Source organism: Tympanuchus pallidicinctus, unplaced genomic scaffold (genome assembly GCF_026119805.1).
Source record: "Tympanuchus pallidicinctus isolate F22 unplaced genomic scaffold, pur_lepc_1.0 scaffold3, whole genome shotgun sequence".
In the NCBI taxonomy this organism is placed as follows: Eukaryota; Metazoa; Chordata; class Aves; order Galliformes; family Phasianidae; genus Tympanuchus; species Tympanuchus pallidicinctus.
This window is the reverse complement of record NW_026294747.1, coordinates 79,030,462-79,048,488: the sequence shown is the minus strand read 5'-3', so window position 1 is coordinate 79,048,488 and position 18,027 is coordinate 79,030,462. Positions and strand designations below refer to the sequence as shown.

At 38.2% G+C, this 18,027-nt stretch overlaps 1 protein-coding gene across 2 annotated transcripts in view; it reads right to left on the bottom strand.

Annotated features, from left to right (window-relative positions):
• ITGA8 (integrin subunit alpha 8) overlaps positions 1-18,027 on the bottom strand; it is a 96,943-nt gene that overhangs the window by 63,695 nt on the left and 15,221 nt on the right. For both annotated transcript variants that reach the window (XM_052694981.1, XM_052694980.1), the window contains exons 5-13: positions 17,411-17,472; positions 16,367-16,412; positions 15,292-15,417; positions 11,063-11,107; positions 8,710-8,753; positions 7,701-7,757; positions 7,462-7,514; positions 2,750-2,955; positions 367-558 (exon numbers count right to left, since the gene is read on the bottom strand). In XM_052694981.1, the coding sequence (XP_052550941.1) occupies positions 367-558; positions 2,750-2,955; positions 7,462-7,514; positions 7,701-7,757; positions 8,710-8,753; positions 11,063-11,107; positions 15,292-15,417; positions 16,367-16,412; positions 17,411-17,472 (831 nt within the window). The remainder of the gene's footprint in view (positions 1-366; positions 559-2,749; positions 2,956-7,461; positions 7,515-7,700; positions 7,758-8,709; positions 8,754-11,062; positions 11,108-15,291; positions 15,418-16,366; positions 16,413-17,410; positions 17,473-18,027) is intronic.

The following is an 18,027-nucleotide window of genomic DNA, read 5'->3' as shown; positions in this document are numbered from 1 at the left end:
TGTTCTACAACACATGTTTTGAATCAAGAAAGAATGCCAGGATGGAGGACACATCACAAGTTCAATAAACTGAGAGCATTCAGTTTTTGAAAGTGGGGGAAAGGGTTAAGCTTTTTATTGTAAACTTCACATGTTTTATGTTAATGTAACTATTTGAATCCTTTTCTGATTTCTGACCATGTCTTTCGAGAGAAAAGGGAGTACTTGTTTTGTCTGACTTTAACTCTCTGGAAAGCAAACTAGAACTGTCTAAAAATACATCTATTCTTAAACTTGACCTCTGCCTTCCAAAAGGAGCAGTTTAGGTATGATGCATTTTCCAGAGAACAGAAATATGAAATTCCCCTTCTAATGGAAAAATCTTACCTGGGTAATCATTCTTGTCTACATCTGAGTCTCCTCTTAGAGTGAAGCCAAATCCTGAAGGCATGGACTGTGAGGCCCAGGCTCCATTAAGAACCTGGGAAGGGTGAGTTTTTAACCCATTACTGTATCCATTGTAAATGAGCACTTTACCTCTTCTGTCTTCACCTGCAAATGGTGCACCAATGGCAATGTCTGTAGTGCAGTAAAAGAATAAAAGAATAGGCTTAATTAAAATAAGCAAGAATTAAGTCCCTAAAGGAAAACAGACATAAATGGCTTCTATGGATGCTGAAGAACTATCACTTTCTGTACTTATCTACGAATTCTACTTTTAAGGCAAATATTTAAAAACGTTCATAATCTCGTGTCAAAATTTCATGATGAATGCTTACAGAATGATCCTATGAAGAGGTTATTACATTACAAATAAATTAGCAATCAACACTGAATTCCTCTACCCTATCTCTGAGGAATTTGATAAGCTTTAATAAACCAACATCTAATAACTTTGTTTCTATTTATTTTCATTTAAACATAAAAAAAATTTCCTGACTTCCTCTATTATATAATCGATAAGGAAAAGCTCTTATAAAAATTTATTTTCCCAATAAGATAGACAATATAGACAACAAAAAACTACCCTCTCAAACTCTCTCTTTCGTACACAAAACAGAAAAATAGAATATGATAATTTTTCTATACTAAGACAACATGCTATTGAGAAATGGGAGTAGTACTGAGTCAAGAATTCAGCAGGAGGCCTTGGGCACTGCAACTGAGCACTGCATATCCAAAAAGTAGAACTCAATTGCTCTTCACAGTTCTAATACACAGGAAGCAGAGAGAATCACAGATTGAGGTTCAGCAACTGAACTAGCTGAACTAGCCAATAGGAAACAAGATGAGGATACATATCTACAGCTGTAATTTTTAGGATCTCATCCAGGAGCTGATGCTGGATTCATCTATTAAACTTGATTTCAGCACCTGGAACTCCTACCGTCATGATAACAGCAGTAGTGCAACAAAGCCCTAGAACTTGTATCTTTAGTTGTGAAGTAGAAGACTTTGACTCTAGATTCTTCCTAGAATTCTTCATACAGCGAGAGAGAAAAACAGAATCATACCCTCCTTCCACTACTAGCATGCCAAGGAGACCAGTCTTCCCTGCTCAGAGGAGTTGACGGCATCTACTATTGCTCACAGGTAGAAAATGGGAAATCTTCCCAGCTGAATCCTATGGTGGGACTCCAGGACAATCTTGTGAGGGTAGTCTCTCTCACGAGCCACAGCTCAGCAACTTCTTCCCACAGGAGGGATTCTGGTTTTGTGTACCCTGAATCCTAATAAAATCTGATGGCTCTTGAGATGACACATCCCTTGCACAAGAGTCACAAATTGTCCACACTGTTCTAGAGTCTACTGCTGCTGAAAAAGAGCCCTCAAGTTAAAGAGGAGCTAAGTTCACGTTCGTTTTTTTTTTTCCTGAGTGGTCAAACTATCTTTAAGACTGCTGTTCAAAATAACTTATCCAGCAAAAACTTCCTGGGGTTTTAGATGCAGAGATATCTGAATTGCAGATCTCTAACAACCTGGAAACAGGAAGAAAAGAAATCTATGTAAGTAAGATGAGAGCGTTACTGACCACGTGTGAAAGACTAACTCAATCTGCTCAGGACATCCAAGCTCTCTCACACAATTAAGCAAGCTTACTTTGACTGTTTTCCTAAACTTAGTCTCCTAGTTTACTTCACGAGTATTTTCTACTGAATTTATGTGATATTGCCATTTGAGAAAAACCCCTCTGAGAAGCTGTTTCTTTCAGAGCTTGATTACAAGTGGAAGTCTGATTCCAAAATAGTATGCGTGTATTTGTCCAATTCTTTTATTGCAGCTAAGCTGCTCCAATTACTAAACCTCTTTCAATTCATCCAAACATTTGAGGAAAGAAAGAGAACTCTGCTTTTAAACAAATGCAAAATCTTAATTATTTAAATCTAATTATAAAACAACAGATAGCATTTTTATTCAAACTTTAATAGTCAGATAAAGATAGCAGTGTAGCAAATACGAATGCACTTCTATAGATAAGCTTGTAATTATTTGGCTCTGAGTATCAGTTTTATTAGGGCTAGTGTGAATTCTCTTGATTTTGAAGAGAAGTTACAAGTAAAAAAGTCTTCTTAAGGCACGTTCGCTGCCTAGCCATTTCTAATGTCAATGATACACAGTGTTGTGGTTTAATTCAGCAGGCAGCTAAACCCCATGCAGAAGTTTACTCACTCCTCACCAGTAGGATGGATGAGAAATTGAGATGAAATTAAGAAAAAAAGGACATAATTACAAAGAAAAGATGTATATTATCGCTTAATATAAAAATTACCATTATATCCATCCTGATTGAGATCTCCAAGGTGAGTGATTGCACTGCCAAATCTGCCGAACACTTCAGTGCCTGTCAGAATTTGCGGATCTCGGAAGAGGAAAGCAGTTTCCTGCAGGTACAGATAGACTTGCCCAACTTCTTTAGGCTTGCTCTCAAATTCTCGTTCCATAAACAGAGGGGCCCCAACTAAGATATCATCTAAACTGGAACAGTTAAATAAAAATCAGTGTCACTGAGAGCATAATCAAAAAAGTTCACAAATTAACATGAAGCAGAGAATTATCACAGAGTCATAGACTGGCTGAGATAGGAAGACACTTCTGGTGTTCTAGTACAAGCATTTGGTCAAGGCATGGTCAGCAGATGAGGTTACCAAGGTTATAGCTACTCCAGTTCTCAGTATCTCTAGGTATGAAGATTCTATAACCTCTCTGGGCACCCTCACAGTGAAAACATTTCCTCTTAGCTTTAAAACAGAACTTATTGTACTTCAATTCATGCTCACAAGACACTGAAGTGCTATATTTTACAATTAATAATCCAGAAGTCAGAAATTCAACTCAGAGGTGAGCTGTATTAGTAGAACAAATTCTGTAGAATTATACCGCTAACTGTGCTGAGAGACAAAGTTCAGTATAAAATCCAGATTTCTTCTAACACTATACATCAGTAAGTGAGCAAAAGAACAAAAATATCTACTTTCTGCCAGATTTTTTGAAGTTACATATATGAAACAGGTTGAACATCAATTCACAGAGAATTCCTCATCACTAATTCAAGTGTAAGCTGGAAGACAAAGCTAAAGCTTCTTTTCTAAAAGCTGTTCTGTTGAATATTAGGTAAATGAGTAGCTGAAGAGCTTGTGTAATTTGCAGTATAAAGTAATAAAGAGAAAAGATAGAACCATAGAGCCATTAATGATTGGAAAGACCCCTGAGATCACCTAGCCCAATCATTAACCCTACTCCACCACGCCCACTAACCATGTCCATAAAGCCACATTAGTATGAAGCTCAGAGGGAAAGGTTCTTTTATCTGTTTTGCCACACCAAGAAGTATTACTGAAATAAGATAGACTCATCAAAGGATACATTGCCTGTTTTGAAATATGCTACCAACATTTATTTGGCAGAAAAGAGACCCTTTACTGGACAATAAAGAACAAAATCAAACAAGATTGACAGATATGTAACAAATAAATACATTTTGAGATACGAAACAACAGCATCAGATGTCTTTCTGAAGATTGCTCAAGCCCATGTATGCTAAAGGGAAAATTACCATTATATTCATGACAGTGGTCACCCATATCAAGGAACTCTGCTGTTGCAAAGAACTTGTACCAATTGATCCCAGAATTTTAAATTTAGAGAATACATTCTCTTGCTTTAACATGAAATTCTGTTCTAACTTTATAAAGTCATGGAAAACTTTATGTTCTTAATTAATCATATTCTCAGTAGTGACATATTCTGAGACATGAATAAACCAATTATTGAAAAATGCTCTACATTATTTTTCCTAAGCCTGATAGGAAAATAAAGTATATATTTCATGAGTAGCTCAGGTATTTCTTTAACACAGATATATACTGTGGTTCTAAGATGTATACCATAAAATTTAGTAGAAAATATGCCATTTACGCACCTTTTAATCATACTGTAGGACTTACACATTCCAGAAATTTTGACAAAGTACTTCTCAAAATATTATTTTTCTATAAAGCTTTATAGTAGATTTCCATAAAGGAAACTGTAACTCAGAATGTTAGGTCATTTTCACACAGTTCTTCTTTATAGGTCAAATATTACCCCATGGTAAGGATAATTAATTTTTTTTTTTTTTTAAAAAAGGAAGCAGATGCTGACTTAACATCAGAGGTGGGGTTTTCCTGCTACATTAAACATCAAAAGCCTTCTACTAATGGAAGATGTAAGAGTCTGGACAGCACATCAGCTAAAGCTGTTGCCACGAAACAACAGCAACAACAGAAAGTGTTCTTTTTTCACAAGTTATTTTAGATCATGAATGCTCTTTTTTTTTTTTTCCCCCACAAGTTATTTTATGTACAGCATGCACTAAAAGCATTGCACAGTAGTACTGTAATCTATTATTTTATGACACCACAGTGCAGATGTTTCCACTGAGATTGAGACCCCATGGTATTACACGCTGTAGAAACCAAGAGGTAAAAGATAAGCTTGGCTCCAATTGGCTTTCTACAAATGAAGGATTGCGAGGATAAGGTAAGACTTTTAGAAGTGATAGGGAACCAAAAGATTCAGAGCTGCCACTACATCAGTGCAAAACAAGTAGACATGCTGAAATTCTGGGCTGCACAGCAATACCTACAGTGAATAAAGTGGAGAGAGAGGCAGAGAGACTATCTACTACCCAGTATGGACAAAAATTCCTAGCCTTAAATACAATACGTAAATACCTGCTGAGATGGAAAGCAAACAGACCAGAGCTAGAGTCCATACATAAGGATTTTAGCATCAAAGATCAAAGTGCATGGTCCTGTGTTATTTTTCTAGGAAAATTTCTATTTTTTTAGAAGAAATTAAAATGATTGTATAAAATACATGAGTGGTGCAGGGGACTGGACCAGAACTCAGCAGCTAAGATTAACTAAGTTACGAGAGGGAAGGATGGGAGCTAGGCACACGTACAGTGACCTACCTCCAAACTGCTTTTGGCAGCAGAACTACCCAAAGCAACCAGAGCACTTAGTTTACCTTTGCTCCAGCTCTTTACGTGTCCCATCCATACCAAAGCCTTACACCTCTCACTCTCTAGCTTTCTCTCTTCTCTCTCTGAGTCCAAACTCAGCAGGGCAAGAAAAGCTGCTTCAATAACTTCTCTACAAGGCTGCAAGTAGGAATTCTCCCTCCGACAATTTTGTATTACTGCCCATAGACAGTAATATTAAATCATAAAGTGCAGTTCAGAGTGCAGAGGTATTTTGAACCCCATCTTTACATTCATTTCATCACCACACTAACTACGATGTTGCTGCTAACATCAATTGGTATATTTATCTTCATGCCAGCATGCCAGAAAGGTAACTAGCCAACTTTCTTCTAAAAGAACAAGCAAGCAAACAAAACCTCAACCAACCAACCAGCACAGAAAAAACACTTTAAAAAGCACAAGCTGACTACAAGCTAGGACTATATGTGGATTCTTTGTATCCTGCTGTGTAACAAAAAGCAGGAGTATGGGAATCGTCAAGAGGTCAAAGCGTTACTATGGAAAGCTTTGATATAGGCCAAATAAAAGACTAGTAAACAACTTATTCCACATTTTATTGGACTGTTTTGGTCCAAATTGAGAGTGTTTTTTTCCTCTTTACTAGGAATGCAGTCCGCAAGTTGATAGCACAGCTTGATTTGCTAAGCTTCATAGTAAATTTCTCATTATTATTGGGTAACTAAAGGGTATTCCAAACAATGCCCTCAGTTTCCCTGTTCTGCTTACAGCCCTAATGCAGCACAGATATAAATGCAAGAGACATCCAGGAACACTTGCAGAACTGCTAGAGAAGGTTGATAACACGGTTTCCTAGGATGAGCTTAATCTAAGGGCCGTGTCATCAGCCTCATTACAACAAAATATCATCCTCATTAATCTTTTCAACGTAAGACTTGATGAGGCTTTTGCTACTGGTAAAGCTGTCTCAACCTCCTTCATCTTCATATGCACACATACACACACAACTTGGAGTAACAATTTCCTACTTGCTTTTTTTTTTTTTTTATTTCCCCTCCCACTTTACTCTCGCTTTCAGATAAAATTTTTTATTGAGTATATGCACAAATTGGCAACAGTGGACTACATATATAATCAGAAATACTTATCACATATTGCTTCTGGTGCTTTGTTTTCTGTGCAATGTTTAGATCTCAGAGGGAGTCAGGTTTTTTTTGTTTGTTTGTTTTCAAAGACAGGCTGGGAGACCACACAGGCCTCAACAGCAATTTGACTGCATTATTCACATAAATTGTGGTCTTAGAGTTTCACACAGAAAATATGAAACCTGCAAAGTAACCCTATGATTCACAGGAAATAACCCGCATGGGAAATAATGTGGTTCAGTGAGAAGTTAACTAATAAGATGCCTAACAGTCCAAGGCATGCTGATTGTAACTAAGATTGCTATTCCTCCACTTTTTCATGTCAATAATGCCTTTCAGTGAGATCAAACAAACCCCAATTTTTTGTATCAGAAAAACAGGAATTTTGGAAAGCTAAGATAACATGACAAAATCTAATGTCAGAAACCTGGAAAGCTTTGACTAGTGAACCAGCAGGTGCTGAAATGAGCGATACCGAAAAACTCTTAAAACTGAGAAGTGAGGCTTGGAATGATCTGCATGTGAAAAGACTTAATTGCTTCTAAGAACAGAAGAATGAAATTGCATCTACCATCAGCAGCTTGCATTTTTTTATTCACTGTACCTCTATCTGGATGTTTTCTGAGATCTGCTCTACTGTACTGCATTTAATACGTATTCAGGAAGATAAACTCGCCCAACCTAGCAAACCGCTGTGCCACTGTAAGTGCACAAAGATAAACCTATGCAAACAAGCAGAAAAGAAAGAAGTCAAGAGAAGGTATGAAGCATCTGAAAACCTGTGTTTATTAATAAATATCAGGCATTGATTCTGTGAACGTTCAGTGGAGCTGAATATATCTGGTAACCTACCCATCATTGTTAACATCAGATACTGCAACAGTGTACCCAAAATAAGACGCCATCTGGAAATAAAAAACAGATAGGCTTCATATAACATATCATCTTTAAAAAGTCTTACTGACAAACCTCTTTTGTTTCAGTGGTTACTAGTTTTAAAAGACATATTTTTTACATAGTCTTGAAATTAAATTGATGAAATTATATCCTCTTGATATATAATACTTCATCACATAGTTATTTGGCATTACCTGTTCACCGGTGAAATTCTGGATAAAGGTCAAATCTGAAGAATTAATGATTGAGACCTATTAACAGAAGAAAGATATGAAAAGTTTCAAGCACAAAGAGATATGATACAGCATAACATCACAATTTGAGACACTGAAGGATGGTTCAAGGAGATAAAAAAAATACATCAACTATTTTCTGTTGCACCACAGTTTTCCTCATCTTGCATACATCACTAAATTTTATGAGTCTCAAGCCTTCTGTGAAGAAAATGAGGGAAAAAATATTTTCCATCCTTACCACATATTGTGAACAGCAGCAAATCATAGACTATCAGCTAATCAATGATTACATTATTAAGCATGAAAATATACATTCTAAATATACATTTTTTATATATGTCAATGTATATAATATACATAGAATATATACATACACACACGTACATATGTGTACACACACAAATTGTCTCTGAACAAATGGTTTAAATAAGTTCCAAACAAAATGATTTTGGGGTCACAAGACTAGAGAATGTGTCTGTGGCTGCTACCTAATCAAGTTAGACCTGAAACTTGGATTTTTTTTTTTTTTCCCCTAGGAGGAAATAGGTGTGTATCCACACATCTCCCTTCACTTCCTTTCTAACTGTATATCACCACTCTTTGCAGTAGGAATTCAGTAGATATACTTAGAAAGAACATACATGAAATGCTCCAGTCTGTGGGATAGCTTAGGCCAAGGTCTGATAGCACTCAGTGAGAACTGGGATACTACTCATACTTGAAAAGTGCCAGTAACTGGGTATTGAAAATAGACTTCATAGCTGAGCAAGAGCTCAATATTTAAAGCCCAGGCCAGTAAGGCAGGTCAACCCAGCCAGGTAAGCCTGGGAGTGAAAGTCAGAGGCACTTTTCTCTGATTAGAAAGTTTAGGCTCTAAGAGACAGAAAACAATGTAGTCTTTAAGCTTCTGAGGAGTCTAATGTTATTTTCACTATGAAAAAGGATAAAATGTGGGTCCAGTACATACGTAGCCAAAGTTCTGTGCACCCCTTGGGACTCCAGCAACCAGCTCTGAAATACAAATGATCAGCAGTGAACTGGTTAGGCTGTCTGAGTAGCACATGCAACATGCATTCTAGACCACTTAAATCTTTCTTTATACATAATCTTTAGGATTTTGGCTTGTTATCTGTATCAGAAACACCTGCACGTCACTTCAAGACCTGAGAGAGATTCATGAGATTTTAACATTCATTCAGTGCATCTAGTTGCTTGAAATATTACAATGAACCGTTGAATACACTCATCCATGCCTAGACAAAGGTCTTTTTCTCCTGAGCGCTGTTCAGCACAGTACAGCACAACAAAGCTGTTCCTACAGTTCAGCCGCTCCTACAATTCAGCTTGCTACCTGACAGCTGTGGATTGAACAAACCAGAATTAGCTGTGGCATCATACACCATCATACAAAAGCTAAACACAATCGTCATTACAAATTTTTCTTTTCCTTCTGGCTGCTTAACATTTTCTCATATCTGTTATTGGGCTGAGTGCCACAAGAGCATTTGATAAGTTGTGCACACAATAGCTATCTAAAAGCATTACAAGCAAGTTTTGGTGAGTGGCATTGTGAACTCATTGAACTGGAACACGAAACTTTGTTCTAAGCTGCCCTCTGGGATGTGATCCTGCACAGAGGCCGAAGTTTAAACAATTAGTGGAGAAAAAAAAACCCACCAAAATAAAGAGCAAAGCCACAGATAAAACAAAACCTTCCCTCATTAGGATATATATATCCATAACAGAAGAGCAGGAGTTTCATACACCAGAGCATCTCAGACATCTGCCACAACTGACCAATTCCTCTTCACCAATTTCTCTTTGTGTTCATATACTCCCCTGCAGTTATAAGCATTTGGTCAAAGGGAGATGGAAACAGTAATAAAGGACTACAGGGTCAGACAATGCTGCAATTCTTTGTGCCAGCAATTACCCCACACTGTACCATCAGACTCAAAATAGCGTCTATTTTTTTCCATCCTAAAGTGGCACAGGACAAGAAACTAACTTTATAGAAAGTAAGCAGCAGCAGCACTGGAGAGCTGGCTTCATTTTTAGAAATGTACTTAGCCTGTATTGACTTTGTGAGTTTGGACCAAGGAGCTGCTTATCTCCTCAAGAAAGCTACTCTTTACATAAGGCTGATGATCAGTCAGAAAGCATTACAAGAAATACATGGCTCTAAATGTAAGAAACACCAAGGATCACAGATTTTTTTTTTTTTTTTCCCCAACTGTTTCAAAATACTGTACAATTTCTGAAAATAGCTAAATCTCTGGTTAAACATTCCCTTTGAATCTGTCTGTTCCATAGAGTGATTTTTTTCCCCCCGTACACCAGATTCAACAGTAATGACATCTTTAAGCACTGCTACTAACTCTGTGATATGCCTGTTTCCTCATGAATGACAGCTGCTAACTGCAAATTTTGACTAGCTTTGTCCTGCATCAAACCTACTTGGCCCCAGAATCTTTAAAAACATCTCAGGTGTGATTCTTCTTCAGACACATATCCATGTGCATTCAGCTCTTCCTTATCCAGAGGATCAACTGAACACTAATCTTCCTGCAGAATGTTCTCTGGCTCTAAACTCAGATTTCAATAACAGGAATTCAATTCTTTCATTTTTCATTGTGAAATACAAGGCTCAGGAGAGGACCAGCAGCATAGGAAACCTGATCTATTATGCTTGTGGAGGAAAACATTCTGTATGAAAAGGGTCAGCTAATGAGCTGTCCCAGGCATCCTATCTGTATAACACGTGAACTGCAACTAGGGAAACATTTACAGAGCCAAGAGCTGCTCTCACCAACAAGAGCAAGCATGCTGGTATAGTCAGCCCAGGAGCTACTGAATGCTATCTCCTCTACTTAACTGTTGAGGTTATGTGGAAGTCAGAAGTGTGCTTTCAACATACGCAGATGTTTCTAAACCCACATCTGGTCACCCAGGTGCTGAGGTAAAGCATCCTCTATGCAGCTTGACTGTGGAACCAAGAACTGTGCAGGACTCTATTGTTGGTTTCACTGTTAAGTAGTCATCACTACACTGGTGAAATTCAGTGAGCTTGGCTGGCTTCACCTACTGATGCTGTCACCGCTCTGCAGAATAGATGCAGATGGACACTAGCAGATTCAGATTTTTGGATTACTTAAATTCTGCTCTGCCATCACACACCTTCTAAAGGAATATCTGCCTCTAGGAATATTAGGCACAGTGTTTCAGATGAATAAAAGGTATGTTCCTGCATACAGACCCAAAGAGAAGAACTTAATAGAGGCAGAACCATATGGTTTTCTTTCAAGTACGTGGCTTCTTACCTTCTTCAGAATCTCCAGTAAATTCCCCAGCAGCTACTGAGTATCCTGTTTAAAAATAAATTACAAGTGAAAAACTTAATAAACCATTTATTTCCAAAAATATGTAAAGACAAACAGATTTTTCTTCTCATCTGCTCATCAGAATGTACACTTTCTAAACCTGTGTGGGAAGAAGAGGAAAATTGCCATGTTATCGTGATTCAATTAACTGTAGTTCTCAAGGAATAAAAGATCTAGCCTCCTTGTCCCCCGATGAGCTGTTAAAGCAGTGATACTTAATAGTTTACCCGAAAATCAGGAGGTAACTAGAGTTTGCACTAACGGCTATTGACGCAATTGAGATTTTTCCAGCTGCAATGTGTGTGTAATGTGACAGAAAGCACAGCAATAACAGCAGGTCTCCACTCCCATTTTTGGTCTTTCTTTGTGTGCTGGTATAAAGGCCTCAGCAGCTGCACTAAGTGTAAGCATAAAGAAATGTCAGTATCCCAACATACCTCCAAATTCTTGCAGCTGCCTTGGCATGGTAGGAACTGGAAATGCCTGAATATTGTCTATTATTGCACTGGGTAGTACTTGGGTCCTTTCTGATCAAACTACACCCAGGAATTTCACTGCCAAGTCTTGTCCTTGCACCTTCTGGGGTTTATAGCCCACCCTTTCTCTTGTAAATGAGTAGTCAAGAAATCTATTGTCTTTTCCAATGTTTCCAGCAAGTCAGACATTAACATGTGATCATTAATATAGTGGCCCAGTTGGATATTAGGATTATTCCAATCAGCTAGGTCAAGTGCCACTAAGTTATGACAATATGTTGGTGAATGCATGTACCCTTGCAGCAGGACCTGAAAGGTCCCCACGCAAATACAAACTAGTCTTGCAATTATTCATGAATGGGAATACTGAAGAAAACATTTGCCAAGTCTAGAACACAATGGTAGGTTTCTGTCTCCCTACTCAATGTGTCCTTCAGGAAGGCAATATTGGGTACAGATGCATGAACAGGCAGCATGACCTTATTCAACTATCTGTAATCCACTGTCAATCTTCACGTGCCATCTAACTTATATACTGGGCACATGTAGGAATTGTATGGGCTAGATGCATGTATTATGACTCTACTTTTTCTAGAACCTGCACCACTCTGGAGATTTCCTCTTACCCTCCCAGGAGTCTATACTGTTAATATTAGTAAACCAGCACAGATCTGGTAGGTAAATACACTCACGTTTCACACAGCCTCTCTTCATATCATCTGCACTGCCTGGATACCAGCGCATCTCTCTCTCAGTCTGAACTCTCCTATGGTCATCTGGAGAGACAGACCCCATTGCACACCTATGCCCAGTATATACTCCGGAACTGGGGCAATAGACACCTTATACTCGCAGGGAGGGAAATGCCTAACCCTCAATTTCAACCATGTCTGGGTTACAGCTATGGTCTGTCCCTCAAACCCACCAGTTGTCACTCCAACGCCCTGGAATTTGATCAGATCAGCATAAATAATTGGCATTTCTGCACCCGTGTCAACTAATGCCATAACTCTATTTTCTGTATTTTCTTTCCAGACCAAAAAATAGTCAGTTTGAAATAGGGCTTCTGGTCTCATCTGGGGGCCCTGGGTGCAGGGTGTCTGGCATCCCGTCACACAAATAACTGCAATCACCAATTCTTTTTCCTCAGGTGGCTCAGGCATAGTGGCCTGAGTCACCTAAGGAAGCTTTTCCCTTTTGTTGGAAACTAGAAAATTTTCCACTTTCCACTTTCTCATGGGTACTTTTTCAATAATTCTTACCTCTGCTTTTTTGGAGATATTCTGAAACTTTTGATTTTCCCCCAGATGCCTCCATAGATGGAGGAGAACACAATTGGGTTGGCGACCAATTTTTGCAAATTGAACCCCAGCCCAGATTAAGTCATTAAACATCTGTTTCTGGGATACCCATATGAGAGCCAATTGAGAAGTTCATGGAGCCTGTTTCCTAGTTTTTGTTATGGGGAGAACCTCTGTCCCTTTCAGCATCCAGATACTGCACCTGATCAGAAGGCACTGTCTCCTCTAGGTCAGCCACCAAGTGGGCAGCTTGCTGAATAGCGGCCCCTGAGGCCACCAAAGTGTTCAGTGTGGACACTAGTGTGCCATATTGATGGTAGGAGATTGTTGTAATATGAGGTCCCTCATCGCTGCCAAAAACTTAATCAGGTCTGGACTTAAAAAACATCATCATAAATTGCCTCCTTCATTCCCAATTTTGGCATTCTTCCATTGAAGTCTGAAGACCAGTATTTATCAGTACATCACTTCTGTTTGGCCACATGATTATGCATGCCGTCATTATCCTTTGAATTAGCAAATGGTTTTCTTCATTACATATCACATTTGCATACAGTCTGAGGGCCGGATGTGTGGAAATGGATGAAAGTCTAGAAATTTGGGGTCCATTAATTACCACACTTTTGGACCCCATAACCCATAGTCTCATGAGCAAAGCTGGTATGTCCTCTCACAGCTTTTACTTAAACCACTGAAACAGATCCATGAGTTCAGTGGCTGCATATGGGTGCACCGTTAAATGTAGCGTGGAGTGAGCAGGGGGCCACTCCTTAGGTGACAACCCTGCTGGGCTCTCTTGGACTGTCTTCATTTTTTGAATTATTATTGGCCTTATTTCAAGAAGATCTGAGGTTCCCAGATCCTCCAGTTGGATTTTTGTCTGCTTGGTTTTTTTTCATTCTTAGATTCAGCCTGGAGTGATGAATCCTTCTGATCGAAGTCCTTTTCTCCTTCTAAGGATATGGATCTTAATTTCAGAGGGGAAATGCCATTTGAAGGTAAGGCAGTTTGCCCCTTCAGAGATGTAATTTTATTTTCCAGTTGCCTAATGCAGGCTTTTAAAAGCTTGTTTTTGTCTTTCAATCCTTTCTCAGACGCAGGATTACGTTAAAGGTTGGTAGCAGAGGCCATGCTACAGCAGATAGTGCTACTACTCTTTACTCATTTGTCAAAAAAGTTTGTTCTAATTTACTGAAAAAAATCAGCCATTTTCAAAGGGGATTTAATAATAGACCACTATTCCATTCTTCAATAACCCAAGCAGCACTCAGCCATGGTGAACCCAGGAATCTCAGTGTTTCCCCCAGGAGTTCCTCTTTCAGTGTATTAGGTGCCCCAGTGACCATCCAATGCACTATTTTTTTTTTTTATTTTTTTTTTTAGATAATCCATCTTAAACAAGTATCGGGCTGGCTCACCATGGGTACAGCTATAAGGCAATGGAAAGCACAGAAATAATAGCAGGGTAGCAAAGTCCCAGGCTACAGCAAGTGAGGATAAGCCCAAATACAGTAGCCATGGACACAGAAACAGAGGACAAAAGCTGCCTACCCTTGGAAGGCCTCAGGTATACAGGGATCTTCAGGAAAATACTCTTGCTTCTACTACCGACCTTTAAATGAGGTTTGTGAAGGGGTGGATCCTGGCTGCACCCCTTCCAGTCACTCAGATGCATTGCATACACCTGGGCTCCCTTCCCTCGGTTGGCCCTGCCTTCCCACCAGGTGCTCAATCACTGGTTCAAACCATGACTCAGCATTCCCACCACAGTGCGAGTATCCTGTTAGTACTCATGGAAGACCGATTTCCAAAGATACAGTCAAGCACCTCCTGAGGTTTTAGTAAATCAGTATGATAATTGATACTGACCAAGTAAAGGCTTTTGGATTGTATCAGTGTCTAATTTCAAATATATGGGCAGAGATGAGAGGATGTGTCTTTGCCTTTTAATTCCACTGCATCTTTCTCTATAATTATGTGAGGAACAATCTGTCTAGCATGCAGAGATATGTGAACCAAGAAAACTCTTTGTGAAGGTAAAAGGCACACAAAGAGCCCTTTTTTTTTTTTTTCCATACTACTACTACTACATAATAAATTCAGACTTCTGGTATTTAAAATTTACAACTGAAGCAAGAAATAACTTCAAATTCAAATCATTCTTTATAATAATAAAAACCTTAGTGAGACATTTAAGATCTCAACTTTCAAAATGTGTTATGCATAACTTAAAGAGTGTACTTCATCTCACTGAAATAACCAGCAAACTACTAGCATTGCTGCTGTGCAATGGTATTTGAACATTACGTGTTCAAATTCACAACTGTTTTCTTATTTATATAAATCCCATGCTTTTAGGACACAGTGCTAATTGAGACAGAGCTTAGCTTACCCATATAGTTGTCATCATATGTGGGTGGTGCAACTCCTGTTTGCTTCTCTCGTGCCAGTTTCCTCAGAATATCCTTGAAGGAATAATTTGAGATGATATCCGCAATGCTTGCAGTGATTACCTGACCTGGATTTAAACAGCTTCATAAATGAAAGGGACACAAAGGACAGCCACAAAATAGAGCTAGTAGAACACAAGAGAAACCAAGAGTATAGCACATGTTCTCTCAGTCTTACTTCTCCCATTAATCTCATGACTACACATAAATCAACACAAGGCATTGATTCTCTTTTGAACCATCACATAAACAACTCCAGCTTCATTTCACAGTGCTGAATCAAACCGAAGTCAAACTTTTTAAGCCACAGCTTCTTCAGAACAGCAACCTTTTGAAGCTGCATGGTACAGACATAATAGACAAATGGAAGTAATTTCTTACAAAAAATTCAAAGCCATGCATTCCCTACCATCATACTCAACTAGATCTTTCTTTTTTTAATGGCAATGAAAAAAAACACATACAGATTAAGCTGACAAGAGGGAATTTGGTAGGCAGAGTCTGGGAATCAGCTATGTTGCAAACATCAAAAACAGTTAAAGCAAAGATATCCTTTTTTTCCTTTTCCAGAGTTACTTCAGGTTTCATCTACATGAGAAGTTACATCTGGAAAGCTACAGTGATGCCATAAGTACACTAAAAATATATGCAGATAGCAATAAAAGGTTATCTTCAGAAACAAAACATTTAAAATATCAATTTACTGTGCAATTATCAGCTATTTTAAAAATAAGAGTATTTGTAGGAAAATGGCTTATTAAACTGCAAATGTACTAAAACATTCAACATAAACATTGTTATTTCTACTTCTCTCTATAGAGCCTACAGTCTGAATTTCCTCTGACTTCTCTTTACTCTCAGTGGTGTATTAAAGAATTCCTCTGATTTATATTTATTGAAAATAGACCAGAGACTGGTTATCTTAAATTGAGAAAATACTGGAAATCAAGAACCACATTTTCCACAGTACTTTATGTTTCATTTCTTAGATCAAGTTAACCAGCCAGATGAACATACCTTGCCAATAAAAACTACCAGGCCCGCCTACTATGAGGTCTCCATTCTACAAAAAGCATAATTGAATAAAATTACACAACAAAAGAACACAAAATAAAGCATGCATGGAAAAACAATATAAAAGATCAAAAGAATCTCAGAATAATGACAAGAGAGAACAGCCCTGGTCAAGGAAAGGATGTATGTACATGGATGATCAGGAAAACCAATGATTAAATAAAGTTAACATCGCCCAGCATATCTTCATTTGAAATCAAGCCAGTATGTTTTCAGTACTAACAAGGCATCCTAAAAATTTCTGATTATCTGTACTAAAACAAATTCAGCATAAGAGAGAGCCTTCACACTTCAATTGAAGCAACAGCTTTACAGAGAAATGCAGCTCTGTATAGTCTACAATGAGGTCTTCAGTACTTGAATATTAACAGTGTGAATAACAATGTTGTTCCATAACACTGAAAGCAACTCCAATGATGTGAAAGACACGTAGGCTCCTGATGCAGATAATAACAATAGCTGCAATACTCTTTGTCCACAATATTTTTATTGGACTGTCTTGGCATGTAAGAACAACTAGCTATTTCACTTCACATTTCCTCTACCACCTCCATGGGAGAACAGTCTTAATCATTAGTCTGGCTCCAAAAACATCATTATATAATCCAGTTTGGCTTCAAAAAAAGACTGTTGTTCCTGCCCATTATTTCCTGAAAGTCAGGCCTCTGGAAAGCAATGGAAGTGTGAAACACTGAGACAGAATCACATACAATATTTGGCTTAGTTGACTATTAACATAGACTTAGGAGAGCCAAATTAGAGTGCAGTTAACAGATGAACAGGTGTTGATAGTAATATTTTTTCCATCTTTTATTTCTCTTTTCTAAAACCAGAAACTTTGAATCTTACAAAGCAGTAAAACTTGCAGTAACTTCCAGTAAAGTCTTCCATATGCAACAGCATGAACATAAACTCTTGATTACTAGGACAGTGTGTTGATACACTAGAAATGCATTTTGTCAGGATATTTCAGTGGCACAATCTTACCTTGTAAAAATCTAAGCTGAAACCTGCTTGACAAAAGCCTTGTCCTTCAGGATCTGCATTGCCTGCAGTTATGAAAGTAGAAGCATTTTACTGATTTCATACTGCATGCAGAAGACAGCATACACACCCCTAGAAGTGTATGGCTGCAAAAACAAAACTACTAAAATACGAGAAAAGAAAGAAGAAGGTTGTTTTTTTTGTTTGTTTGTTTTAAAGAAGCAAAGCAAACCAAGGTCTTCTGCAGGACATTGAACATGTAGTCCCTTCACAAAGGTTTTGAAAACTTGGACCTACTAGGGACTTCAACCTCTCACTGTCCAGAAAAGACTCTTATTACAACTACCAAGGACTCAATTTAAGGTTTTTTTTCCCCCCTGGAGACAGAAAATGGTCACCACAACCTGCTCTTCCATAAACACAAAAATAAGAATTTTCAAGGTGTACTCAAGAAATGTTGACACGGTGGATGATGGCTCAGCCTGGGTCAACATTTAAATAACATCCCGATTACCAGTACCACACCAAAGGAAAGGTACACCTGTTCTTCAAAAGGCTCACCCTTGTAATTTATACAATTTTGCTCCTGTGACCTAAGCATAATATTATTCCAGATGTAT